This window comes from Leopardus geoffroyi, chromosome C1 (genome assembly GCF_018350155.1).
Source record: "Leopardus geoffroyi isolate Oge1 chromosome C1, O.geoffroyi_Oge1_pat1.0, whole genome shotgun sequence".
Lineage (NCBI taxonomy): Eukaryota > Metazoa > Chordata > Mammalia > Carnivora > Felidae > Leopardus > Leopardus geoffroyi.
The window spans coordinates 213,469,937-213,496,986 of record NC_059328.1 but is presented as its reverse complement, the minus strand read 5'-3'; the positions used below and the strand labels follow the sequence as shown (position 1 = coordinate 213,496,986).

The 27,050-nt window shown below is 52.5% G+C and overlaps 1 protein-coding gene and 1 long non-coding RNA gene across 3 annotated transcripts; one reads left to right on the top strand and one right to left on the bottom strand.

The window, feature by feature from the left end:
* Nucleotides 1-8,973: 8,973 nt before the first annotated feature.
* Nucleotides 8,974-20,483, bottom strand: SPATA3 (spermatogenesis associated 3). 2 transcript variants are annotated; one of them, XM_045481681.1, is made up of 4 exons: nt 20,005-20,482; nt 16,489-16,663; nt 14,215-14,357; nt 8,974-9,077 (listed from the first exon to the last, which is right to left on the bottom strand). In XM_045481681.1, exons 1-3 carry the CDS (start codon nt 20,339-20,341, stop codon nt 14,252-14,254), a joined length of 618 nt encoding a protein of 205 aa, XP_045337637.1. In that variant the 5' UTR covers nt 20,342-20,482; the 3' UTR covers nt 8,974-9,077; nt 14,215-14,251. The 2 variants fall into 2 exon arrangements, with proteins under 2 accessions (XP_045337637.1, XP_045337638.1); XM_045481682.1 differs by lacking the exon at nt 8,974-9,077 and having other exon boundaries at nt 14,246-14,357; nt 16,404-16,663; nt 20,005-20,483.
* Nucleotides 20,484-21,146: 663 nt separating this feature from the next.
* Nucleotides 21,147-23,762, top strand: LOC123599609. Its single transcript, XR_006713226.1, has 2 exons — nt 21,147-21,257; nt 22,623-23,762. It is a non-coding gene; the product is annotated as an uncharacterized LOC123599609 (long non-coding RNA).
* Nucleotides 23,763-27,050: the final 3,288 nt, after the last annotated feature.

The following is a 27,050-nucleotide window of genomic DNA, read 5'->3' as shown; positions in this document are numbered from 1 at the left end:
TATTATTTTTAAGGAGCCTCCAGCCCAAGGCAGTCTTGGTCAGCTTAACCGCTCTCAGTGGGAATACGCAACTTTAAAGTGTTTGAAAAGAATCTGCTTCTGAGGAATTTGCATTTCCAGAAAGCTTTCAATAGAGGGCCAAGCGATGGAGCCTGTGAATAAGGGCTTTCTGTGTTGGCTGCTCCATGTGAACAGTACAGGAGGGATAAGAGAAAGGAGGCACATTGCATTCCCCCCACCCCCCACCCCAGCAGCTGCCGCTGAGGGGGCGGGGGAAGGCTCTTTGCCAAGAGCCAGTGAGGATTCTGGGATGTCTGTGTTGAGTCATCTCTTCCCTGCAGGTTTCCAGGGAGCTGGTTTGCATGAGGTAAACGCGCGACCTGATTCCCAATTCCAAGGGCCACTGTTCCTTGCTCTGCAGCCTTCTCTTGTCTCAAGGATGTGGCCTGGTGGGGAGGGGGAGGGTAGTCCTGAGCGGGGGAGGGGGAGTGTTGGGGCAGAGCCCGGCTGTTTGGGCGCTGACGTAGAATTCGGTCCCACACTCACATGGGCTCCTTTTCCAGCCCTTCTCCCTTCAGTTGGGACCCGTGGCTGCTTGGACAGTCAGAAGACCTCCCCGTGTGGTTTGCCAATGCTCCCTTTGGCCCCACCCCTTGTTCATCTCCGTTCTCTGAAGAAGCTGAGAAAGTGGTTTGTCTTCACTCTCCGGGGCGGAGAAAAAAAGTCTTGAGAAGGAAGGTCACTTTAAAGCCCCACCCACCAAGAGTCGGCCATAGGCTTCCTGCCCCCAGCTTAGGAGTCCCCCAGTTCTGGGTTCTGGGCTCACTCCGGGAAGCTCCCCCTAGAGGTCACAGTGACAAGGAAGGGGCGTTCACCAACACTCCTTCCCACTCCTACCCCTCCCTACAGGAGTCCCTCCCCTGTGGCCTGTGGTCAGTCTGTTGGGTGTGTGGGTCCTCTTGGACGGACCCAGACTGGCAGAGTGCCAGAGGAGCCCCGTGGCACCGTGAGGGTGTTGACCCAATTCTTCGCGTGGGGCCTGTGACTGTACTTGGCTTCAAAGAGTTGAGGGGTCCAGATGTGTAACTTTGAAGCCCTTTGAAGTCACTTGACGTGCATGGGACATCACTTCAGGAGAGCTTATTCTTTTTTGAAAATTATTTTTCAAAGTTTTTTATTTATTTTTGAGAGAGAGAGAGAGGAGGGGAAGCGAGCCCGATTCGGGGCTCAAACTCACAAACCGTAAATCATGACCTGAGCTGAAGTCGGATGCTCAGCCGACTGAGCCACCCAGGTGCCCTTTTTTTTTTAAAGTTTTTAATTTACCTTTTAAAGCAATCTCTACACCCAACGTGGGGCTCGAACTCATGACCCGGAGATCTAGAGTTGTGTGTTCTTCTGACTGAGCCAGCCAGGGGCCCCTCAGGTGAGCTCATTCTAAGACCAGCCTATACACGAGACCAAGAAAAGCCCCTGCTTTTATTTCTGATATTAACCAAACAGGGTAATAAAATGGACAATACACTAATCGAACAAAAGTGCCTCCATATGTGGCTTCCTTCCCCTCGAAAAATGTTACCCTATAGACTACTCTTTCTTCTTCTCTCCGCATTCCTTCTTTTTTCTCTCCCTCTCTGCTTCACTCTCTCCCTTTCTTTCAATCCATACAAAATATTGACTCTTTCTGTATGCCAGCCACTGGCATTGCCCGGAACCGGCAGTATCCTTGGGAACAATAAAGAGATCCTTGGCCGGTACATCTTCCAGGCTAGAGGCAGGACACAGGCAATAACAACACCATAAGCAATAAGTGAATTTTACAGTGTTTTTTAGAGGACTGAGGGCATGGGAATAGAAGAAGTGGGGGTTTGCAGTTCTAAGCAGCTGGTCAGGGTGGACCTCATTGAGAACGTGACATTTGAGCAGAGACTCGAAGGCAAATGCAGGGAAAGAAAAACATCTTTCCCCCTACCCATCCAAGTTCTTGGCTGGGGCTTCTGTAACAACAACAACAACAACAACAACAACAACAAAACCAAATTAATAAGAGAAAAGCATGCAGACTTATTTAAGTTTTTTTTTTTAATTTTTTTTTTCAACGTTTATTTATTCTGGGGACAGAGAGAGACAGAGCATGAACGGGGGAGGGGCAGAGAGAGAGGGAGACACAGAATCGGAAACAGGCTCCAGGCTCTGAGCCATCAGCCCAGAGCCTGACACGGGGCTCGAACTCACGGACCGCGAGATCGTGACCTGGCTGAAGTCGGACGCTTAACCGACTGCGCCACCCAGGCGCCCCATTAAGTTTTATGTGATGTAGAAGATTTTATAAGGAAATGTAGACCTGAAGAAGTGGTTATACCTGAGCCTTTCAATGCCAGGTTGATGAAGAATGAAAAGTTGTAGGAAAATGCGATAGGACAACTGTCTTAGAGATAAGGCTTATTATTTTTTTTTCTTGTAGGTATAGAGAAGCCATCTCTCACCTGAGGGTCTATGACCTACTTGAGGGGAAGGTCAAGTCCTTCCTGCACCTGCTGTTTTTCAAATTCCTTCGGCTCAGATAGCCATGCGCTATGGAGAAGAGTGTGCCAGGCACAGAAACCAGCCAGCACAAAGGCCTAGTGCAGGAGGGTGCCCGGCTCTGGGGAGACACAGCAGGGAGGTCTCCCTAGGTGGAGCACAGTAGGTGGAGCATAACAGGACATTCGGTCAGAGAGGGAGGGGCCTTGGAAAGACCTCAACTGGAGGATTTTTAAAACACTTAAAATTTAAAGAATACATTTTTATAAAAATGTTTATTTTTGAGAGTGAGAGGGAAAGCGGGCATGAGCAGGGGAGGGGCGGGGGGGGGGCGGAGACAGAGAATCTGAAGTAGGCTCTGTACTGTCAGCACAGAACCCAACATGGGGCTCGAAGCCACGAATCATGAGATCATGACCTGAGCTGAAATCAAGAGTCAGGCAGCCAGCCGGGCGCCCCAAAGTGTCTCTTCTTGACCTAATTGTAGCCAGGCTTATCGGGCCCAGACCTTGGCCTGCTTCATCTGGTTTTAGTGGGAATCCTGCTGGGTCAGTTTACAGAATCCTTGGTATCTAACTATCCTTGATATCTGATCAAAATCCTCACCCATCCCTCTCAATATCTTTCACCCTGGCTTGCCTACAGCAAGAATCCTGTCGAGTTGGTTAAGCCAGAATTGCCCCTTACCCTATGTTTCCTCTTAGTAATTTTCTATCCATTGACCCCACCCTGCTCCTTGACTATAAATCCCCCCTTGTCCCTATGTTCAGAACGGAGCTCAGTTCTACACTGAGGTCCCTCTTCCCCTATTGCAATGTTTCCAGAATAAAACGTGCCCTCACTGCTTTAACTTCTGTCTGGCTCTGGTCCTCTTGCAACACAAAAGTAGAGTGAAGAAGATGATAAACTCAGCCTGAACCAATCACACGGGTTCCACAGTGTTCAGCTCACGGCCACCTTGTTTCATCCGTATCTCCATTTCCCGTGTCCCACATCATTTCATCCCTAAGTATTTCTATGTGTATCTCTGAGGAGGACGTCTTTTAAGCTGAACATAAAGTCATTTTCACACCTACAAATTTACAATAATTCCTTACTGTAATTAAATATCCTGTCCTTAGGTCATTACAGGGTGTTTTGCGGAGGGATAATGTGCTCTAATTTACTTCCTTAAATGGTCAGATTGTATGGTATACTCTGGTACAGGAGGGTCAGATGGCACAGCCACTTTGGGAGTGTGGCAGTTTCTTTTCAGGTTAACAATGGGCCTACCTTTGGACCCAGGAATTTCATTCCTAGGTATACACCAAAGAGAAAGGGAAACTTTAGCCCACCAAAAGAATCACACAAACATATTCATAGCAACTTTATTTTAAAATCCCCAAACTGGAGGGGCGCCTGGGTGACTCAGTCGGTTGAGCGTCCGACTTCAGCTCAGGTCATGATCTCGCAGTTTGTGAGTTTGAGCCCCGCGTCGGGCTTTGTGCTGACAGCTCAGAGCCTGGAGCCTGCTTCGGATTCTGTGTCTCCCTCTCTCTCTGCCCCTCCCCCGCTCATGCGCGCGCACTCTCTCTCTCTCTCTCTCTCTCTCTCTCTGTCAAAAATAAATGAACACTAAAAAAAAATTAAAAAAAAAATCTCCAAACTGGAAACCATCTGAATCCCCATTAATGCACAAGGAGATAAACACATTGTGGCATGGTCACACATGGAAATACCCAGAAAGAGAAAGGAATAGATTATTGATGTATACAAGACTATGAATCAGGTTCAAAACATTGAGCAAAAGAAGCCCGATACAAGTGTGTGTGCTGGTTGATTCCACTTATATGAGTTTCCAGAACAGGCAAAACTATGTGTCTGTCTGTCGGTGGGTGTAGAAATCAAACCAGTGGTTGTCTTGGGTGAAGGGGACATGAATATTGACTAGAGAGGGGCTGGTAGATGGGGAGACTTGGCGGTAAAGTTTGAAGACAGAAGAGTATCAGGGAGATGTGAGGTGATTCAATCCCCGCCAGCACTGAAGCCTACTTGGAATTCGAGGTCATAAATTTAGAGTAATTCCAGGAGGCATGGTTGTATTTGACCAAGTCCCGCTGGACGTGCACCAGCGTTGGAGAACTGGTTTTTGAACCAGGATGTGGTTTTGCTAAGTGAGTAAGAGGAAGAAAGTGGGCAAATCGGTTCCTAAGCCCACTAGAACAAGAAGACTTTCCTTTCGCTTCTTCCCACAGAGAAAGCAACACCCTCCCCCCACCATATGCGCGAAACACAAATCCCCCCAAAGTGCAACGTAGACCCCAAAAGTTCCTCCAACCCACTTCTCCTGGTCAGCTCTGCCCAGCTCCAGGGGCTCGCCCGGGGGGCCTGCTGGGCTCTTTGAGCTACAGTAGCTGTGGGATTCTTCCACACGCACTACCTCCTTCAAGATCCCTTATCAGCTCATCAAAACACCTCCTACCACATCTGCAGAATAGAGCATCAGAGGGTAAATCTAAATCCCAGCGGCATTCTGCAGCCGACTTCAATCCACACAGGCGTCCCGGGTATCCTCGGATTTCCCAGAACAAGGTACAAGCAGCTCACCCTTGACCACTGGAGGCGGGCAGGCAAGAGAAAGGCAGAAAAAGTGGAAGAGGGAGGAAGAGAAAGGTAAAAAAGAGAACACAATCCCAGGGGTTCAGCATCTTCATGGAGCTGGCCCACCCAGACCTTTCATCCTGAGTCTGATGCAAGACAAGCCGATTGTCCAATTCATCCATTTTATGTACTCCTTTTTTAAATGTTTATTTATCTTTGAGAGAGAGAGAGAGAGAGAGAGAGAGAGTGCACACAAGTGGGGGAGGGGCAGAGAGAGAGAGAGAGGGAGACACAGAATCCGAAGCAGGCTCCAGGCTCCGAGCTGTCAGCGCAGAGCCTGATGTGGGGCTCGAACCCACGAACTGTGAGATGATGACCTGAGCCGAAGTCAGATGCTCAACTACTGATCCTCCCTGGTGCCCCTATTTTATGTTCTTCGTAAGTGGGATCAGTCGCCCCGGACTCAAACAGAACTCCTTAGCTCTCAACCTCCTGGAGGAGTTTGAGCCTGGATCCCTTGCTTCAGCCCTGCAGCTAAGACCAACTGGCCTTCTTCCTTGGATACTTCCCTCCTTGGCAGCTAACAATGCAACACTCCCAGTAAGGAGGTACCTTAAGACTTCTTAGCCCCAGTCCTTTTGCCAGCTCATGGCTCAGTTCCCTGACTTTGGCCAGGAACGTATCATGAATCGTTCACAAGGGCACTTTGCCAACTCAAATTCCTGCTCCGAGTCTCCATGACTGGCTGTGTGAGGTGTCGTGAGAGTATAGTATCTGCATGTTATTAATGTGTATGCTGTCGCTGCCTATACCGAGGAGAGCTGGCTGGGGAGAAAAGGTCTTCCGGAATCTTCCAGTGAAGCCAGAACTTGCAGCAGCAGCGTGAAAAGCTGTCTTACCTCTCTGGGCTACCAGCAGCCACAGGCCTGATGTACTGCCCTGCCAAACATGGCATTGAGCCTGGGACCTCAGAGGAGATGGAAGGGGCTGCTCTTGGGTGTTCCACCTCAGTTTTACGACTGGACTTGTCATTTTAGTTCCCTGCATCCTGCTTACTCATTCTACCTGCAGCCCACCAGGTTTCGTGGCCAGTGGGAGAGTGGTTGTCCTCTGGAGGGTAGGGTGGGAAGGAGGAGGACCAGAGAAGTATCTGAAAAGCTCGGGACCTTTCAGTTGGTCCTAGCACCTGGCGCCAGTTAGCTGGGTGGGCCAGATGGGCAGCTGCAGGGGGTTCGGGCAGCCTGGACTTGGCTCTTCACCTCTTGTAGCCTCTTCCCGTGTACCTCTTCCGCCCTCAGAAGGACTGCTCCAGTGGGATAAGGCCCGACTTTCTCAGGAATAGCCAGTCTGTGGTCTAGAGACCACAGTCAGAGCCAAGGTCTGAATCTAGCCTGGTGAAGATGCTAGACCCACAGGCCCAGCCTCAGCCAGGCTGTCCCCAAACTCACAGCCACGGTAGCCTTAGTTCTCGCACTGTGGTCAGAAGTATACTTGGCCACGCTTCTTTCTAGCTCTCCTCTTCCTTCTCCAAAGCACCTGTTGGGGCTGTTGCTCGAAATTGGTGGTAATTAAAATAGTTCAATCCAACGATCACTGTAAGCCACTCTGAATGCAATGGCCTAACCCAAATCTCAGCTTATCAAAAAATGGTCCCAGTGGGGGCAGGCGTATTCATTCATGAGATTCTACTATGTGCCAGGAAGGATTCGAGAGAGGAAAAACAGCTGGTGTCTGCCTCCAGGACCTAACAAATAGAGGGAAGAGGGTATGTCCTACAGGAAATACCAACAGTACAGAACATACCAACATCCCCCCATTACTTGGGGGATGCTTGGCATGTGACCGTTTATCATGCATGGTTTCTGCTCTTCGAGAGTGATGCCTATGGTCCATGACCAGTACTGTGAGACCCAATGCAAGGGCAGTGTACTACCAGAGTATCCACGGATGAGCCCCGGTGGCAGTGATTGCCAAAGAGAATGCTATTGGCATTTTGGGTGGGATAACTCTTTGTTGTGTGGGACTGTCCTGTGCTTTGCATTCTCAGCCTTCATCACTAACAGCCCATAGTATCCCCCAGTCATGGTGACAGCCAGTCACATTTCCCGCAGGTGGGAGGGTGGGACTGCCCAGGTCACCACTGCCCTGAGGAATCCAAATGCCATGGGTCCGTGGCTCAAGGCAACTGTGAATTCTTGACTCCTAGCGACTCAGGCATTCATCCTGGTGAAATGGTGGGGGTGGAGGGGAAGGGGGCAGCAGTGGAGGGCAGCACTAGAGCTCTGGTCACAGGCCCAAAACCATCTGGAGTGGAAAGCTGTGGTTTTTAGCTGCCTGGCATGGGTTCCCACTCCTTTGGGTAACAGGTTACGAAAATTATCATTTGGCCTCTTCCCTGCCGTCAGTCCTCAGACCTTCCGTGGGGTTGACCCTTTTGCTGCTGGGAAACAGACCACCTTCCCTCCCAGACTTGACCTTCGGAGGCTGGGGGGCTGTTGCTGCTGCAGCCATCAGGCCCCCTGCCTGAAGATAGGTGACCCTGCAAAAGCAGAAACAGGTTTGGGGGCACGGTCTGCACCCCCGGAACCAGCCGCATCTGCGCTGGAATTTCCCTCTTGACGGGAGCCAATACATCCCCGTCTTGTTCAGGGTCAGGTTGGGTGAGGTTGTCCGACGGGGACAACGAAAAGGGACTGATTAATATGCCGGGAAAAGGAGCTGAGTGTCTTCAGTCAGAGGAGCCAGGCTGACCAGGGGTCCCCGTCCTCAGCACCAGGTCTATGTCCCCTTCATGCTGACCCTCAGGACAGGACTGTAGCGTGACCCTGCCCCAGCCTGGAAGTCTGCATTCTTCTTGGGGGGGCTGCTTCCCAGAAGAGGTGACTCTCAGTCCAGGGGTAGGGACCCTCTCCCAGCCTGTCAGTCAGTGCCTGTTTAGGAAAGGAAATCCCGGGATGGGGAGATGATGAGTGGGCTGCGGGGTTCCTCGGGACTGGCCTGGCCCACCTGGCCCAGTCCCGCCTTCCCTGTTACAGGTAGGCTGGCTCCCTGCCCCCTCACATCCCCTGGTCATTACTGAGGGCTTCAGTGCATTCTGGACTCCCAAGTGCAGCCATCTGCCTTCTTTGCCTGGGAGCGTCATCTCTGGAGCGGAGGAAAGTCCTGGGAGAAAGAACCATCTCCCTTCCAGCAGCCCTTAACTGAGGACCAATGGGACAGGTGTCTAAACATCCAGCTTTCCTGCCTCCGGTGGGATTACTCTGAGGTATATGGTCTGTTTCCCATCGTTGCCCCAGCACAACTGGGTAGGCCTCAGTTGTCCTCAGGGGCCACCGCACCTGAATGGACTGTCATCTCTTCCCTGTTTCACACCCCTCTCCTGTACTCCCACTTTGAACTGAGACCTCTGCCTCAGCTGCTCAAGCCCCACCAGCCTCTGGCGGGTGTGGCTAAGTCCTCAGAGAGAGCACAAGACTGCAAGTGGTGACTGGCCCTGACCCCGCGCGTCCCCCATCACAGGTGAAGCTAAATGAAGCCATTTCCCAGAGACAGAGTGTCCCCGGGCACAGGGCCCCTGTTCCCCAAGGCGCTGGCCTGGAAGAGGGCCAGCACATTCCTCCTGTTCCCACTAACCGGGATTACCACTGGACGGAAGCACAGTTGACTGTGTTAGGTATTGAATTAAGTTCCAGAATTCTTGTTTTAGGTTGGGAAAATCAGAAACAGTTTGCTCTGAATGTGCAGAGAAAGTTGCCCTCCCCCCACCCCCCACCATCGGGTCTGTGGCCCCAACAGGAAACTGCAGGATCCCACCCTCATTGCCTGGGGCTCTCAAAGTCATCCCAAACCCATCTCCCATCTTGGCACTTGCCAAGTCGAACTTTGTGTCTCTGGGTAAAACACACTCATGAAACAGAATTTTTTTTTTTTTGTTCTATTTTGGTGACAAGAGAGATCCTTGATGGAAACTGGATCTGTAAGAAAAATGAGGATAGAGCCATTAGCTTAGACAATATTCCATGACCTTGGAATTTTGGTGGCTTCCCAGTTTTACCACCCCATGGGTGAAGGTTCAGCAGCTAAGATCCTCTTGTGGAAAAATAAATGATTTAGGATTCAAATTTCTGTCATTGTCTTGTCAACTAGTTTCATCTAAACACAGCCACTTAGAGCCTGGCGTTCCCTCTAGGCTATAACGCACTTATGCAAAGTTCTTGGCAGGTACTTGGCTCAGTCAACATTGGCGCCTTCTTTTCCTGTCCCTTCTCCCAGGGCTCCCAGCAGCTACGATAGAGCCTCACGGCCCCCAAGCTGGATTGTGGCAATGAATTTTACCATGCTCAGTGCCCAAAAGGAGAGAGGAAACAGCCTTTTGCTTGTAGTGTCTCATCATTCTTGGAGGGATGCTAAGAGAGGGGCTTCCCAGGCTTTAAGAAGGAAGATTCTGGAAACGCCTTTTTCCAGAGAGGAGGTTTTGTCACTGTCATTAGATGGTTCTATAGTCTATGGACTAAGAAGGACACCAAACTCTCTATTTCCCTTCCACAGTGTCTAATTGCTGAGCCTATGGAACCCAGGATGACTCAGTGTACCCCTCACGCACGCACACACACACATACACACACACACACACACACACACACACACACACCGACTTTCATATAACCTCAGGGTCGCTTTCAGTGGCTAAAGCACTTGTCCAAGCCAACAGATCCGCATTGGGCGTTCATTCTGCACTTGGCTCCCATATCGCCTTCTAAAAACGTTCCTACCTATCGTAGTGGGTGCTTTCCCCTTAGGAAAGGGAAGCACATGTCTGTCTGTCCACACTCCGTGGACAAACAGAAAGGTAGCGGCAGGGTCCTTATGATCAGAGGTCCCAGCCCTGTTCAGCCCCTTCCACTGAGATTCTTGTCTCCTTGCTGCCTTTCCCTACCTGTGGACACCACTTGTTGACCTGAACCTATCTGTTCTTCTTATCTCTGAGAACTTACAGGGACCCTGCATACTTGCCTAGACCCAGAGCAGACCCACAGTAGGTGTCTTCTCCGTAGGCACCTTCCTTCACTAGCAGACTTCTAAACGACCTCTTCCTGGCCTCAGTTCCTGGCTCTCTGCTCTGTTTATGCCTTCTCCCCGAGTCATCTTAGCCACTGCCTGTGGCTGTATATCTCAGCTATTTCTAATCACTCCTATGCTTAGAGCTAAGACTGGGCTTTTCCCCTGACTTCCATATATCCATCTGCCTATGTGACATGTCCATTTGGTTGTCCAACACCTTAACAGTAACAACGAACAGAACTCTCGATTACTGCCCCCTCCTGTGCCTTGTGCCTCTGGCAATGGCACCTCCAGGACTCCTCCCTGAGGCTTCCTTTCCCTCATCGCTTCATTCAATCTATCAGCAAGACTTGCTGGTTCTATATCCGTAAGAGCCATCACCCTGTTGCAAGTGCCATTTTTGCCTGCCTAGAGCAGTGCAAACAATTCCCATCTTGTCCTCCTCCCCCCTTTCCATTCTCTATTCGACAGGACCTGCAATTATTTTGAAATCGAAATCAGCAGCTTGAGAGACTTCCCTCTGAGGGGAGGATGAATGAACGAGTATATGTAAAGCACCCGGAACAGTGCCTGCACACAGGAAGTGCTATATAAGAATTTGCTCTTGCCCTGCTTCTGGGGCTTCCAACCCATCTGGAACACAAGAGAAATCTTCGAGGCCCTGCCTGACCTTGGTCCCTCCAGTGGCATCTTGGCTTCAGTCATACTGGCCTCTTGTCTGGCCCCCAAAACGTGTGAGGCTCCTTCCTGCCTCAGGACTATTGAATTTGCTATTCTGTCTGTAAGAACACAGACATATTTGCATAGTCTGGCTCTTTCTGCCATGTGTGCCTCAGTTCAGAGAAGCCTTTACAGACCAGCCTGTTCCCAGGAGCACCCCCCCCCCCGATCATTCTGACCTTCTCTGTTCTTTATCAGACCAACTTTATGTCTCTATTTCCTTCATAACATTTGCCACACAATCAAGAGATCTCGTTTATTCGTTAACTTGTCAATTGTCTGTCTGTGCCCTCTAGAATGCAGGCTCCACCAGGGGAGGGCTTTTGTCCATCTTGGTTTACTCCTATCGCACAGGGTACATACCCAAGGAATATTTAATGAATGAATGCATTATTTAATTAATGAACACTCTTTCCCCCCATCTGCACTCTGCCTTCTAGCTTGGATGTCAGGTAAGCGTTTGTGTCTCCCTGTGAATTATTATCCCCTGTTCCCCTCTCTTGGGGGCCTTGGCCAGCCTAGATGCACTGACTTTACCAGACCTCAAAGTCCCAAGCCTAGCCGTCGGCTGTTGGTGGACCTTGGTGTCATCAAGTCTCACCGTACCCGGTGTGGTGCTGGGCACATGGTCAGTACTGACATGTCACAGCCGTGCTGCCCCACTTGCCTGTTGACAGAGTTCGCAGGGGTTCTTGTGGGGGACAGTGGGAAGTCAGAGTGAGAGACACTTGCTCGACTAGTGTCCAGGAACTGTCACTGCAACCTCTAGGCTTCTAGAAAGGCCTCTCCTGCCCTCTGCTGGTGGTGCCATAATCAGACCCTCAGACTCACCGTGTCTACTCAATGATGGGATATGACCCTGTAGCACAGGCTCGGACAGAAGCAGGTCTGGAAGAGGCTAGGCCTGCTGAGGTCGGTTAAAACGCATTTCAAGTACCCCAATGCCATCCCAGTGCTGGAACAGTAATTTGACAAAAGCAGTGGGTTACGTGGAGAAAGGCCACCTCATCAGGGCTGTGGGGTCTGGGAAGGACCCTGTCTCAGGCCACTCAGGGTGGGTGGCACAGCCTCCCTCTCCCTCAAGGGAAACCAGAGTGGTCGTGGGACAGCTCCTTACAGAGAGAGGACCAGCACATCCCTGGTCCCCGGTCGCTGGCCGGACCAGCCTGTCAGGTTGGAGACCTGTCCCTGGGCTGGTTTCATCTGGCCCCGAGAAAGCTGCACCCTAGCCCTGCATCCAGGCACCGGGCCCACCCTGAGAGGACATAAGGAGTTACCCCTCGGAGCAGAAGAAAGCTGGGTGATGTTCGTGCACTGCGTGCGTTTCTAAGTGACATCCGCGACATAGGGCCCACCAGCCACTTGAACCCCCACCCCCAACACACTCGGGGCTTCAGTCTCTGGGGTCTTGTTGACTCTGCCACTGATTCACTCTCAGGCCCTGGGAGAGTGACCTCCTCCAGACCCGGGACGGGTTTCCATTCCTCTCCCCTCCTCTCCATTTCCCCCTCCCGGCCACCTTCTCTTCCCCTCCTTGCCGTCAACCATCTCCTTCCTCCCCTCCCTGCACCCTCCGCGCAGGGCTCAGCACTGTGTGAACTGCAGTATATATGATGCTTCACATTAAGTAACTGGGGTCCCTGCCATTCCTGGGGTCTCTCAACTCCGGTTAAAGTGGAAGACAGCGTCTCAGTGTGGCGCTGCCTGTCTTAACATCCAACACCTGTCCTTGGAGCACACAGGGCACTGCCTTGAAAGCGGAGGCTTTCTCAGGTATCCTTATCGGCTAGAATTCCATGACATTTTGGATGTATATTTACTGTGTAGTCTTTTTATGGAAAGGGATAGGATTTTCCATTTATGGCCAGAACTAAATTTCCCTTGAAGATAAATGCGTGGAAGTTAAAAAGAAAGCTAATTAAAAAAAAGAGGAAGTGATATTACAGGTGTCAACCCAGTGAGAGGGATACTATCATTATCTCCATTTAACAAAAAGAAAAATGAGGTGTCAGGAGTTAAGGAACTTGTCCCAGGCTCCAGAGATCCTGGGTGTGGAACGGGATCTGACGTTAAACTTGCGTGCCTCGAGGGACAGAACCCAAGCTGACACCGTGGGCCCTGTTGTAAGGAGCCTCTAGAACAAAATGGCTCAAGGGCATTCTTCAGACTGCCGGTCCCCATCTACCCATCCCCTGTGACCCGCCTGGCATGTCTGAACATCCCCTCAATGCATCCTCAAAACCATCGCCCTTGGAGGTCGTCACTAGTCCCCCTACGTTAGCCATGGCGTGGCTCTCACAGAAGTTAAGTGATGCGTCCCCTAAGACCCAGCCACCAGGTAGCAGAGTCAGGCCTGGGACCTACTCCAAAGCCTGCATGTTTCCAACCACCCCCATGGTGGCAGGGGTAACAAGACCCGCCACCCGGCCACCTTATCTTACATTCCAATAATCTTGAGAAGAAGGCCCCACGGTCTTCCCTGTTTCTAGATGGGGAAATAGAGCCTCTTGGTGGCTCTGGAATTTCATGAAACTTAAGGTGCGTCCACCATAGTCCCTCGATCAGGCAGCAGAGCCCCTGAGCAGGTGGTGAGTTTACTGTCTGGGTCAGGCTTTTGAGATACTTTGAGCATCTGTTCCCACCTCGTGCCCTGCTGTGGCCACTCCCTGTCCATTCTGGGGCCGGTGGAGGTCTGGGGGTGGGTGGAAAAACTGCCATTACCACCCGACCAGCATTAGCAGGTGTTCACTGCAATGGGGACTTGGCACTGGGCACAACTGTGGGTGCTCCCGGTGCCCACCCAGATCCCCACCAGCTCTGTGGTGTAACTCACGCGCCAAAGCTCCCCTGGGGTCGAGCTGAAGCTGGACTCCCTGCTGAGACCTCCTCCTCGCTCTACTCCATCCTCTGTCCTCTTACCTCCCTCACTCCCTTTTTCCTCCACAAATCCCGTGCACCCAAATCCCTGTCTCAGGCTCTGCCCCTAGGAGCCTGGCTAGGAACCTCTGCTCCACGTCTCCCATTTCCTCCCGTCTGGTATCCCAGGCCAGTGGGGGTTGGGGGAACCTTGGTCTGACAATCCCCGTAATGGGTCTGGCATTGTCCAAGAGCGTCGGGGCTGCTTGACAAAGCCAGGTGACCTTGATTCCAGGAAGAGTCCCTCGGTTCTTAAGCTTTCCCCGAGAGGCTGGGGGCTTGGTCCACCCATAAATTCCCCCTTTATTCAGAGAAGGAGAGACACTCCCTCGGCCCGGTCCTGCAGGGACGGTGGCTCGGTGGCTTGAGGACCAGCTCTGCAAGGGGGAGCGGGCACAGAGGGAGTCCACGTACCTGCCGGGCCGCGGGCCTGGGGTTTGTTCACAAGGATTCAGTGATGTAACAGGCAGCCCCCAGGGCTCCCAGAGCCACAGCGGCAGGCCCGAGAGCTTGGAGCACGTGAATTACGATGAGTGGAGTGTTTTCTTGCAGGTTCTCTGTAGAGCGAAACAGAAAGCCCACGGGTTGGGGGAAGCTGGGACTCCAGTGCCCGTCTACAGGCAGGGAAAGCAGAAATCGTAGGGTGGCCTCAGGATTTCAGGAACACCTTCTCCCCGTGACCGAGCCTCCTCTCAGGGGGACACAATTCCACCCACCCCTTCCAATAAATCCCTGTCACGAGAGTCCCTGCATCTGAGGATGGGCTAGCCTGGGGTGCCAGCTCCCGGGGACACCCAGGGAACAGGGTACGAAAGCGGCGAAGGCCACGGTGTGCCGGGCCCCGTGCCAAGCATCTCACACCCAGCGTCTTCCTCAAGCCTGACAACCACCATGTGAAGCGGGTTGTGTCACGTGACTCCATTTTGGAGGTGAGGAGTCCGCGGAAACAACATATGATGCCCACCACACGGGCGAGGAAAACAGATGATCACGCTCCCGAGGAAGGCTTTGACAAAATGCAGTATCCGTGGTGACATCAATCCTACTGAAGTAGAGAACCTTATTCAACGTGACTGTGTGTTTCAGGCCAAGGTCTCACATTCCACTGCACCGAGAGGTCTCAAGATGATGGACGCCGGTGCTAAAATTTGAGCGGAATCAAGACTGACACGTCTTTCCCCGGCCACACTGGATCTCTGCCCCTTCCCCTCACTTGCCTAATTCTAAGTCTTTCACCTTTCCCTCTGCCACCTAGGATGCTCTGTCTTTTCATCTTCAGCCACAGAGGATCCCAAGACCCTTTTTGACTCAGCTCAGATACCAATGACACTGCAAAGTCTCCCTGGACCCTGATTTAGGAGCGAGCGCTCTTTTCCTGAAGCTCTTAGAACATCTCTAGGACAGACATCACTTTCTGGCTTGCATCTGAGATCCTAAGGCCCATGTCTCAGCTTACCACGTAGACGGTATGGTTTTTAAGGGTAAAGTTCCCTGTTCTGGTTTTCCTCACAGGGCTTAGTGTTCTATCCAGAACAGGTTTTCCCGCTTGTTGGTTTTTAAGTGATACGAATCCGTGGCTCGGCTTAGCACCAGATGGATAGGAATACTAAGTGTGTGGGAGGAAAGTCAGTAAAGGGGAGTGGTGGGCAGATCATTCCTCGACGGGGACTCACCAGGTTGTATTTTTGGCTTTACGCATGTTCTCCCAACACACCTGGGTATCCGTTTGCTTCTCGTATGTCTGAGAAATGGTGCTTTTCAAGGATGGACAGGAGAAGGGATTTGGTGGTGGAGACACCAGCCAAGAGGAGGAGCAGGATGAGGGTGGGGGGGGGGCTCTGCTTCTGGGTTAGGGGTGTGAGATCCCCAAGTGGGAAGCCGCTTCGTGGACATCGGGTGAGACCCTGAATACAGGTGCAACTACTCTGGGGCCCAGAACTGGGGGCAGATGATGAGGGCTCCCCTCCAACCAGCCCTTGCACAGAGCCCTGCGCCACTGGGCAGGGGGACGGACACGTTCAGTCCAGTTTTCTGCACAGGGGTCTTCCCATGAGGGGTGGCTTTCTCCTGATGGCTCCGTGGAAGAGGAAAGGAAGGCCAGATACTGTGGAAGACTCTACGGGAGGCTGCCCAGCCTGGGGGCATGTCTCCTGTGGAGCTGCCGGAAGTAGCTGGAAACCGCTGAAGGAGTGGGGATCTTGCTATTACCAAGGGCCCGTGTGAGTTGCAATCAGCATCTGTCACTAAAGTCTGGGGGGTAGTGCAGATGCGGGTCAAGAACCAGAAGCTCTCAGCTGTGGTATGGGCCAGAGAAGGCGGCCAATCACCAAACACAGCATTTCATCACAAAGCTCTGGGTGACAGGGGATTTACTAAGGGCTGTGAGGGCATAGACTCTGAGGAAGCAGTGGGCCTATGGAGAAAAGAAAAACGTGCCTCCCAAAGAAGCCATTTTCAGTAAGGAAGAAAATTGGCACCCCTCCGTGCAGGTGGGGTACCCTGGCGGTGTGGGTCTGGTCAGAAAGGGCAGGGTGCCAAACCCCAGGAACTGGCCACCCCGGGAGAGGTTTCCTTTCTGCCTGGGCTTCCCAAGAAGAAATTACCCACGGCTGCTACTATGGTCCGGGGCAGAGCCTGACCCCAGGAACTGTGTGCCCTGAGGGTCCAGCCCCCCACGCGCTCCAGAACCTGTAGAAAGTGAGGAGGCTTGGAAATCCTCTTCCCGGCATGGTCGGCCAGGGTAGAGGAAGGAGGACATCAAAGATGCGGCTGTGACACAGGCCCAGACGACGCCAGCAAGCAGAGCTTCCGGGGCAAGCGGAACAGGAACAGAAGGCCCGAGGCCCCGCACGAGTCAGAGACCCTGGATGGACAGAGAAGGAGACAGATGAGGGACCCCCGGCCTCCAGGAGGCCGGCGGGAGCCAGGGAGACACAGGAGAGAGAGCAGGGGAAGCTGGTTGTTTTAGGGACCGCAGCGCCCTGGGGATTGCAAAATCATGCCGTTAACAGCTCACACCCGAGCAATGCTTCCTCCCTCCCCTCGTCATTATCCTCTCCTCTGTCAGGACAACCCTGCCGAGTGGAATATCGCCATTCTCAGTTTGCAAATAGGGAAACAGAGGCTCAGAGAATATATGGGCTGTGCCCTTATAACAAGTAGATTCAAGAAGTGGGCTTCGGCTCAGGGGTGCTAACTCATTCGGCGCTCCTTCGACAGACTTCACGGGAACGGACGGCAGCAGGGGACCGTCCGCTCGGCGAGAGGGGGCATCTGACATTGGTCCAAGGTCCATTTGCCTGGGGTTCACTGACTTATCCAGAAGCCAGCTGCTGCTCTGATTTACGGTCCTTGAGACGCCTCCCCAAACTTGTCTCCCATGGGTCCCCTGCCAAGGATCCCAGCGGAACTCGGAGATGCTGTGCTGTTACCCAAGGGGACTTCCGGGCGGATAACTCCCTCCTCGTGCAGTGACTTCAGTCCTGGCTTCTTGACCGAGCTACAGGTTCTTCCGACCAAAGCTCGGCCAGCGGTCCACCGGGCAGACTCAGCACCCTTCCTGCTTAGACCCGCCCACGACAGATACTTTTTCTGGAATGGGGCAGGAAGGGACTCTAAAGGCAACACTGGTCTTTTTTCTCTGTTAAAACAATTTTTTTAATAGGCTTTTCACTCCTGTACATGACATTTACCCCTTAAAGTTTTCAGTGGTTTCGGTCAATCAACAGAGGTGTACAACCATCATTACTAATTCCAGAACATGTTCATCTGTCCCCCAAGGAAGCCCCATAACCATTGAGCAGACACTGCCTTTCCCCACTGCCCCCGGTTCTGGGCAACAAATTTGCCTATTCTGTACCTTTCATAAATGGAATCACACATGTGGGCTTTTGGGGGAGTAGCTTCTCTCACTTAGCCTAACGTCTTTGAGGTTTATCCGTGTGGAAGCACGTGTCAATATGTCAGATAGTATTTCATTGTATGGATACCCCTCACGTTGTTTATCCATTCATCAGGTGGTTGATATTGAGTTTCTTCCCCCCACTTCTCGACTATTATTACTGAAGCTGCTGTGAACATTCACGTACAAGTTTTTGTATGGATGTTGTGTTTTTAATTCTCCTGGGTATGTACCTGGGAGTGGAATTGCTGGGTCACATGGTAACTTCACTTTTTTTTTTTTAAGTTTACTGATTTATTTTGAGAGACAGAGAGCATGAGCTGGGGAGACAGGCAGAGAGGGAGAGGGAGAGAAAGAGAGAATCCCAAGCAGGCTCCATGCTGTCAGTGCAGAGCCCAACGCAGGGCTCGATCTCATGACCATGAGATGGTGACCTGAGCTGAAATCAAGAGTTGGTTGCTCAACTGACTGAGCCCCCCGGGTGCCCCTGTCCATCTTTCGATTATAGCCATTTTAGTGGAAGACTTGTACTTTCCTGAACTACAATGTTTTCTGCATACGAAGAGATTTGGATTTTAGAAAATGGCACCCTTTATTTAAATAAAGGCCTTTGTCCCTTATCGCCAACATTGTTTCCCACTCCGGTTCAAAGGGAGAAAATTCCTCTGACAAGAAGTGTAGGGGGTCCACTGTAACCGCTGACAGGTCATCACTGTTTCCTGCTCGGCCATCTCAAGAAGCAGAATCCTTTCCCCAGGGGTGAGCCACATGCATTCATCAAAAGATTTGGGGATGGAAAATTTTGCTTTCTACAGATACCAGTTCTGAAGGCCGTAATCCAGAAATGTTTATGTCCGTGGTTGATGATCACAATACACATGATATATCACACTTATAACTATTTCTACATGTTAAAAATGAATTGATTCTTAGCCATGGAAATAGGATCGTTGTCACAGTGGTATGTTGGATCTGGCTCTCTCACTAAACCCCACATTTTCTTTTTTTTTTTTTTGTATCCACACCGTCACAGAGGAATAAGCTGCAGCCCAGAGAGCGTGGCCTGCTCAGGACCATAGAGCCACCGGCACTGGCTCACGGTGAATTCAACAGAATCCCAGAGAAGGGTGTTCTTCCTCCTGGGGAAACCACCGGACTCTTGGGACCAGACGGTCAATCAATGTCACAGTGACGAGCAAGGGTATTGGAATCAGAGTAGATGGAGGCTGCCCTCTCCCCGCTACTACTGCTTGCTTGAGAGTGTGTGGTTTGATTTCTTTGAGCCTCAGTTTCCCCATCTATAAAAGGGAGACGATGATAACAGTAGCTCCTTTATAGGACCGTCAAACGGGAAGGTTAACATAGGCAGTTGAGCCGAATGCTGGGTACATCGTTGATACCCAGTGGCGAGAGTTAGTTAGTTATTACCACTATTAGCAAAAGTATGAACCAGCCCGTCTCCTGAACGCCGCTCAAATTCCCTCTACACAATCCAAGGTTCATTCGGACCCCGGCTACCCAAGAAGACGGGGGACCACTTTTCCTAGACGGCCATTCCATTTTCAGACAGAACTAATCGTCGGAAATGTCTTCTTCGTGTTGAGCAGAAATCTGCCTGTCTCCGGTGTCTTCCACAGGGAAGGCCGCCAGATTTAGCAAATAAAAATGCAGGATGCCCATGCCATATTAGGACACACACTAAAAAATCATTTGTCTGTCCGAAATCCAAGTTTTACTGGGTGTCCTGTATTGTATTCAGCAACCCTACTCCTGGGCGCTTAGTCAGACGTCGGAGGGCAACACGGAGCAAGTGTGCTCCCGACATTCACTTGACAGATTTCCTCCGATGCCTTCAACCAAACCTCATACGTCAAATGGTTCGTGCTTCCCTGCCCTCTCACCCCCCATTAGCCTGCACTATCTCTTTGGGACTGGATTGTGAAGCATCTTTTACAGCACACAAGGATAGTCCGACGAGGGCGGAGTATGACCACCTCCCTCGTCCTAAACCGTATATGTCTGTTAACACATCCTTGGTTTTTATTTTTGAGCAGCCGCACGGCACTCCTGACTCCTGTTGAGCTAGTATGGTCGCAGAGCCAAGGCAAATGTCGACATGTACGCGTGGCTGCCTTCTTCATTGAGACTCAGGATGGTGGGGAATGGCGAGATCCAGGAATCCTAGTCTCTTGGGTAAACACGAAACCCCCAAACCCGCACACCCCACAAGCACAGGTCCAGGATACGTGTCAACCGACGCCGAGACCCGAAATGAGCCAGCCTCTGGGGGACCCTGTGCCCACCTGATTTCCTGGATTGAGAGGGTGCTTTCGCGGTAGGGTCCGGAGGCAACCGGCCCAGGGCCGGTGCAGGGGCCCGGGCTGAGGGTCTGCTTTCTGGAGCTGGGAGAGCCTGGGGTGCAGGCTGCTGGGGGATGGATCCAGAGCTGGGCTGCGGGGTGGATCCAGGGCTGGGCCGAGCGGTGGACTCCGAGCTGGCGTGCTGGGGTGTGGACTCCGAGCTGGCGTGCTGGGGTGTGGACTCCGAGCTGGCGTGCTGGGGTGTGGACTCCGAGCTGGCGTGCTGGGGTGTGGAGCCGCGGCGTCTGGACTCTGGCTTCTTCTTTTTGCCCTTCCTCATGGTGGGTTCTGTTCACCTACATGTGGACTTACATGGAGCTGCCTAATCTTCCGGCTCCCTCCTGGAAGGGGGCCGTTTGCCCCTGCCCTGGGGGAAGGCTCTGCGGACCTCAGCCCCGCAGAGAACAGTCACCTACAGCCCTCCTGTGAGGTCACAAAAGCCAGGGGGGCTCCTGTGGCAGGGCTCTGCGGACAGCGTCCTCTGCCCACACTAGCCTGCTGCCCTCCCTCCTCCCCAGTTACTGGGATGGGCAGAAGGCACGTGCTGGGCCCTCCAGCACCTAGTTCCGCCTGGCCACAGGGCCTGTGACAACCTGGACCCCCACGGCTCTGCTACCTGAGCGCCTCCTTCAGGCACCTCCCCGCTGGTGTGTTCCTGGGTCCCTGTGCGCTTTCTGTTTCGCTCAGAGGCACCCTGGCTGTGAAGCCCATGTGACGCTCAGCTCTGTCACCGGTTTCCACGTACCAAAACCAAACGATTTCACCACGTGCTCTGGGAGTTTTAGGCAACTTTACCGAAGACTGGGGAGTCCGTGGATCAGCTGTTCCCCGCCCACTCAGGTTCTCTTAAAGTAGCTTCTCCTTGCTTCCCAAACCTGCCCTCCCTCCTGTGGGAAGGGGCAGGGGATCCCCAGCTGTAATAAGAACCCTTAGTTATGGTGAAAGACGTTCCCCTGAAAACATACCAGCTTCGTTCGAACTCATTACGCTGGCAACAACTGACTACCTCTTAAACCCCAAAGTCGTCGGGTCGATCAGGGGACTCTGAATCTTTCCTGAAGGTAAAAATATGATTTTCCTTTTAGGATGGACGCGGATAAAGCATTTTTAAAAGACAACCTGAAACGTCACACTGACTGCAACACAGAATGTGTTCAGATCAGAAGACCCTGTCCCCACTACTGATGCATCACCAGGTGGGTGAATATTCAGCTGTTAACTGCATGTTCCTAGGGGGTGATGCCCTTGCTCCAGGACAAGGTTAAGGGCAGACATAGCCAGAAGGCACCTCCACGCAAGGCCAGAGCCAATATGAAATACGAAATGACAGAAAGTAGTTTAGGGATCCTAGAGCCTGAAAAGAACTTAAAGAAGAGAAACTGAGGTTTAGGGAAGTTAAATCACCTTCCAAGGTGACACAGCTGGTTGGAAGCATCGACAAGGCCAAATTCCCATTCAGAGCTCTTTCATGATTTCAGAAGGCAATAGGGAATCGGATCATTATATAGGCCTTAAAGTTAATGAACTACAAAAGGTCTTGAGAAGATTGAAGAAGAAAAAAAAAAAAAAAAAAAAAAGGCACCAGGGATTAGAAGTGGAAGATGGCTCAGGTCGATAAAGTTGCATTGAACTTGGTTGACCCTTAGCATGAGGAGGTTCAGGGAGCAGGTGAGTAATTCCCTGAAGTCAAGAGCGATGGATCCCTCTGGGGGATTCAACTTAGAATCAGAGACTGGAAACCCGGGTCAGGGACCCCGTCCAGATAAAGCAGACAGGTCAAGAACTCCTAAAGCATTCATCTCTGCAGTATTCAATTTTCAGACACCAGTGGGCTTTTGCCTGGGGTTTCCACCTGACTTAACCCGGGGTTTCTCAACCTCAGCTCTACTGATATTTTGGCTCAGATAATTCTCCTGTGTGTTGGAGAAGTTTAGCAGCATCCTTGGCCTCTGCCAAGAGATGCCTGTAGCATGTCCCCCTGCCCTCCCCGCCCCAAGTTGTGGCCACCAACAATGTCTACAGACAATGCTAAATGTCTCCGGTGTGTGCGTGTGTGTGTGAAAATTGCCCCTGGTTGAGAACCACTGGTTTAAATGAATTAGATAAGGCAAACTCATGTGGGTAGTATTTCCTGGTAGATGAAAGAAACGTGCCATGTCATACCGAGGGGCCAAGTGGCACAGAAAAGAAGTCCCTGTTCCCGGGGAGAGTGATGGAGGAAACACAGAGGAGTGAGAGGTTTACGGCAGTGGAGAAAATACGGGTGCGTTCTTTAAGCAAGAAGCAGGGAGACAGTGCCTGTAGAGTGAGGCTGGCTCACAGGGACGAGGAAGATGGGCATTGCAGGACTTTGCTAGAAGGTCTTCCGTGGCCCCCTCTGCCTTCTGGCTGGAGCCTGGCAGGGAGTCTGACTCCTCTAGAACACAGTCACAGACCAGTGTCCCAGGCTCATTGACCTTGTCCAGCCCTTGGCAGCCACGAGCGTGGAGACCTGCTTCCCTGCATTTATGAAAGCCCTTCCCCTCCATCAGACCTCTCTCCCTTTCTGTCCCATCTTCCAGATCCATCCCAAGTGGACTCCTCTCCTCCTACAGCCTTTCTCGAGATCCCTACCTGGAAGCGACCCTTCCCTTTCCAAGCCCCAGATCATTCATATACTGCGTGGAGTTAGGATGATGTTTCTCCTGTCTTTTCACGTGGTCCCTGCTCACTGGCAGTGAATGCCCTGGAGGGCCAAAGACCAGGGAAGAAACTCAACACAAGCTGCTTGAAGGCGACGGTAGGAGGAAGAAGAAAGCAGGAAATCATTGCAAGCAGGGTGGGCATGGACGATGGGGGACAAGGCACTCACAGACTGCATCACCATGGGGTTCTTTTCAAGGACGGACTGGGGCTTTCTGGCCTTGGCTGAGGGCCACCCAACAGTCTGAGCTCTCCTCCCGGACATGGCAGCCATGGGGCAACCTCATGGACTGTTCAGGAAAGTGAGAAAGATGGAGTCTATGGGGGATGCGAGGTCAGGCAGTCAGGATACAGTTCCGAGGGTGTTAAAGTCCACACCCAGTGATCCTGGCCCTCTGGCTGTGTCCAGGGCACGAGAGCAAGCGTGTCAATATTTGTCCCGAAGCTAGTGTCGTAGAGTTGGATGAGACCTCAGACACCAACTGACCCTTGGCCCCCACATGTCAGGAGGGCAACTCGTCCTCAGAGGAGACAGCTTGCTCTGGTCACCAAGTGGGAGGGTGGCAGAGCCTTGAACAACTGGACATTGGACCACCGTGCCCAGAGCACTTCTTTCTTCCCTGCTGCTGCCTCTGGAGGGGACTTCAGAGACAGAAGGCACTTGGCGCTCGTTTCTGAGCCCCCTGTCCAGGGCCCTAGACCCACAGATTGACCCTCTGGGCCCACAGGCCTGGATTCCTTGATAGGAAAGCTCTCAAGGGCCGAATAAGAATCGCGCAGGCGGCCAGCTACTCTGACATAGCACCTCTTCCGGAACACAATTGCGAGGCTAAGACCCAAAAAGCCCTTAGTACAGTGCCTGGTTCGCAGTAGGCAGTTTTTACTGTAAATTGTGATTTCTTTGGAGCAGAAGCCCACAGAACCAGGCAAAAAAATAAGTGGATGTGAAGAGGAAGGTGTGGGCCCAGGTCCTACAAACTCCCAAACCTGTACCTTGCAAAAAAGTGTGATTTGGAGTACGGGGCAAGGGGGCAAGAGGTCGGGTGGGTGGGTGCAAGTGTAACTCTACAAATTAAATAAATTCGAACATTTTTGACCGGAGATCGCTCTGTGAGCACACCTGGGGTGAGAAATCTAATGAATCTGCACCCAGAGTGGTGCAGGTAGGGCCACGAGGAGAGGGACCGTGACATCGGGGCTTTGTCCACCACCCTGGACCAGCACAGCACTCCCTCCGTCCTTGCAGTTTCCCACACCCCCGCTTTCGGGCCCCTCACCATCCGTCTGGGTCTCCCGATGCGCTAGGGGGACGCAGCCCGGCGCTCGGCTGCCGACGCGCGGGACGTCCAGGCTGCCCTCGGGGCGGCTCGGGCTGAACACCGCCGTGTGCACCTCCACGGTGGGGCGGTGCGGCGCGAAGGCGCTGCAAAGCAGGGTCTCCGCGGGGCGGCGCGCCTCCCCCTCGTCTTCGGGCCGCGGCTGCACGACGATTCCGACGAGCGCGGCGAGCGGCTGGCGATCCCGCGCGTGCACCTGCTGCAGGAGCAGCCGCAGCCGCCGCAGGTTGGAGCGCGGCGGCCGACGCGCAGCACAGCGCCGGGAGCAGCCGCGCGCCCGGCTCCGGCGCCTCCGGCGGCTGGCAAGGCTCCCGGCCTCCCGGCGCCGGCTCCTCCACCGCCTCGGAACCACAGGTCCCGGCCAGAGCCCGAGCCGTCACGCGCTCGCACGGGTCTGCAGTCTTGCACCTGTGGCGTGGCGTCTCCTGGGTGGGGCGCTTGCACTTGGCGGCGGGGCAGTCGGCGGGCTTCCACAAGCTGTCGCCGGAGCGCTTGGGCCGCCGCGCGGCGCGGTTGCTGGAGCTGCTGTGCCCGCTCGTGGCTCGGGTGGACGAGGGCCGGGAGCGCTGATTGGCAGGGGCCTGCTCCGAAATGTCTTGTAGGGTCAGGCCGCACTGGTCGCTCTTCCAAAGCTCGCCCAACGGCAGTATCAGGCGGTGGCCCTCGATGCCCTGGGCCGCAGCCCGCTGCGGTGACTCATCCGTCCCGTCGTGCGGGGCCCTGGAGGGCCCGTCCCCAGGCTCCGTGTCCAGTCCGGCTCTCTTGCCCCTCCGCGCCCGGGCCTCTGTTGGTCACGGGACAAGCTGCCCTTCCCTGGAGCAGGCCACAATACCCCGGCGTCCTGCCTCTCCCTGTCCTGACCAAGGGCCTGCAATCTCTACTTTCTGGAAATCTTTCAACACAGGGAAATTGCTGTTGCTGGCTGCTCTAACGCCAGCTGTGTTTAGTTTCTCTGTCACTTCGTACGACTTCGGTGTCAAAAGGGCAAAAGCCTTTTACCTCACGGATGCACCATCATGCCCCAGCCTCCAAGTAAAACAGCTTTTTGTGTACCTGGTGGACGTTTAAAAAGCAGTGGACCTGGGTGCTCACTGCATCTGGGATATTTGAAAAACAGTGAGGAACAAAGAGGCTGGTTCTAGATGGCTGAGCCTGGGAGGCGCGCCCTACGGTGGCTGGGCCCAGCTGCTCTCTGGACGATCCGGGAGCCAGGGTCCCGGTCCAAGACTGAACTACTGGGGCTACAGGAGATGGTTTGGGGTCCGCTTCCATCCAGTCTTCTATGTGTATGTATCAGAAAAATCTAGCCTTTCCCCCTGTATTTCTTCTGCAATACTCACACCAAACCGCGTTCTGACACTTCTGGTCACCAAATACATGTTTTTGTTTTTGCTTTTTTGTTTTCCCTACACTGAGCAATTCTGTGACACCAGCTGGGAGTCCTACAATTTAACTCAGTTCTTTTTTTTATTTTTTCAATGTTTACTTCTTTTGAAAGAGAGACAGGGAGCGTGAGCGCATGAGTTGGGGAGGGGCAGAGAGAGAGGGAGACAGGAGATCCAAAGCAGACTTTATGCTGACAGCAGTGAACCCCGTGTGGGGCTGGAACTTACCAACCGTGAGATCGTGACCTGAGCTGAGCCACCCAGGCGCCCCAATTTAAGTGAATTCTGACGCTATCTTCCTGGACATGGTATCAGGTCCCACAGACTGATTCCACGAGACTGCCCCCACCTCCAGCTGCCAGTCGTTACCTGTGCTTCTGACCAGTTGGCTGTAAATCTGAGTTTCCCACTGTCCCCTCCTCTGGTGTGATTGATTTGTTAGAATGGCTCAGAGAACTCGGGAAAACAGTTTACTCAATGTTTACCAGTTTATTATAAAAGGATTTGATAAAAGACACAGATGAGTATCCAGAGGGAAGGGATGTGAAGGGCAAGGGGCGTGGGAAGGGGCACGAGCCTCCCTGCCACTTCGGGGCACACTGCTCTCCCTGAACTCCCATGTGTTTCTCAACCTGAAAGTTCTCTAAACCCCAACCCTATTGGGATTTCATGTAGGCACGATCAATGATGAACTCTATCCCTAGCCCTTTTCCCTCTCTGGAGGTGAAAAATCTGGAAATCCCAAGCTTTTAATCATGACTTGGTCTTTCTGGTGGCCGGCCTCCTTCCAGGAGCCTACCCAGAGTCACTCCATTAGAACAAAAGCCACTCCTATTACCTAGGAAATTCCAAGGGATTTAGGAGCTCAGTGTCAGGGACAGGGTCAATGACCAAATGTTAGAACAAAAAAATGCCCTTATGACTTAAGACATCGCAAGGGTTTCAGGAACTAGAGGCAGAGACCAATATGTATCTCACAGGGTATCAGAGGCTTGTCAAAGTGCCAGAAAAATCTTTAGCAAAACCAAAACAAAAAGCATAAAACCTCCTTCCCTGCCCTGGGGAGGTGGGACAAAGGCAGTCAAGATGGCCACAGTGACTAGAGTTCAATGGTGGGGAAGATTTTTCCCTTTGCTGATTTTTTTTTTTTTTTTTTTTTTAATAAATGAGCTTTGGGTGGCTTAGTGAGCGTCCGACTCTTTAAAAAAATTTTTTTTTAAAGTGTTTTATTTATTTTTGAGAGAGAGAGAGAGAGAGAGAGAGAGAGAGAGAGAGAGAATGATTGGGGGAAGGGCAGAGAGAGAGAGGGAGACACAGAATCTGAAACAGGTTCCAGGCTCCGAGTGGTCAGCACAGAGCCCGACATGGGGCTCGAACCCATAGACCACGAAGATCATGACCTGAGCTGAAGGCGCCCCTGAGTGTCCAACTCTTGATTTCGGCTCAGGTCAGAATCCCAGGGTCGTGGGATCAAGCTCCACTTCAGGCTCTGTGCTGAGCGTGGAGCCTACTTGAGATTCTCTCTTTCTCTCTCTCTGCCCCTCTCCCCTGCTGGCGTGCACGATCTCTCTCTCTCTAAAATGAA

Excerpts from the sequence above, each read along its gene's own strand:
- SPATA3 (XM_045481681.1), bottom strand. The coding sequence starts at position 20,341 with ATGAGGAAGGGCAAAAAGAAGAAGCCAGAGTCCAGACGCCGCGGCTCC. Across the intron at positions 16,664-20,004 it reads CTCTCAATCCAGGAAATCAG|GGTCTCTGACTCGTGCGGGG; the intron begins GTGGGCACAGGG and ends CTGTCCATCCAG. Across the intron at positions 14,358-16,488 it reads AGCCTCCTCACTTTCTACAG|AGAACCTGCAAGAAAACACT; the intron begins GTTCTGGAGCGC and ends TTCGCTCTACAG.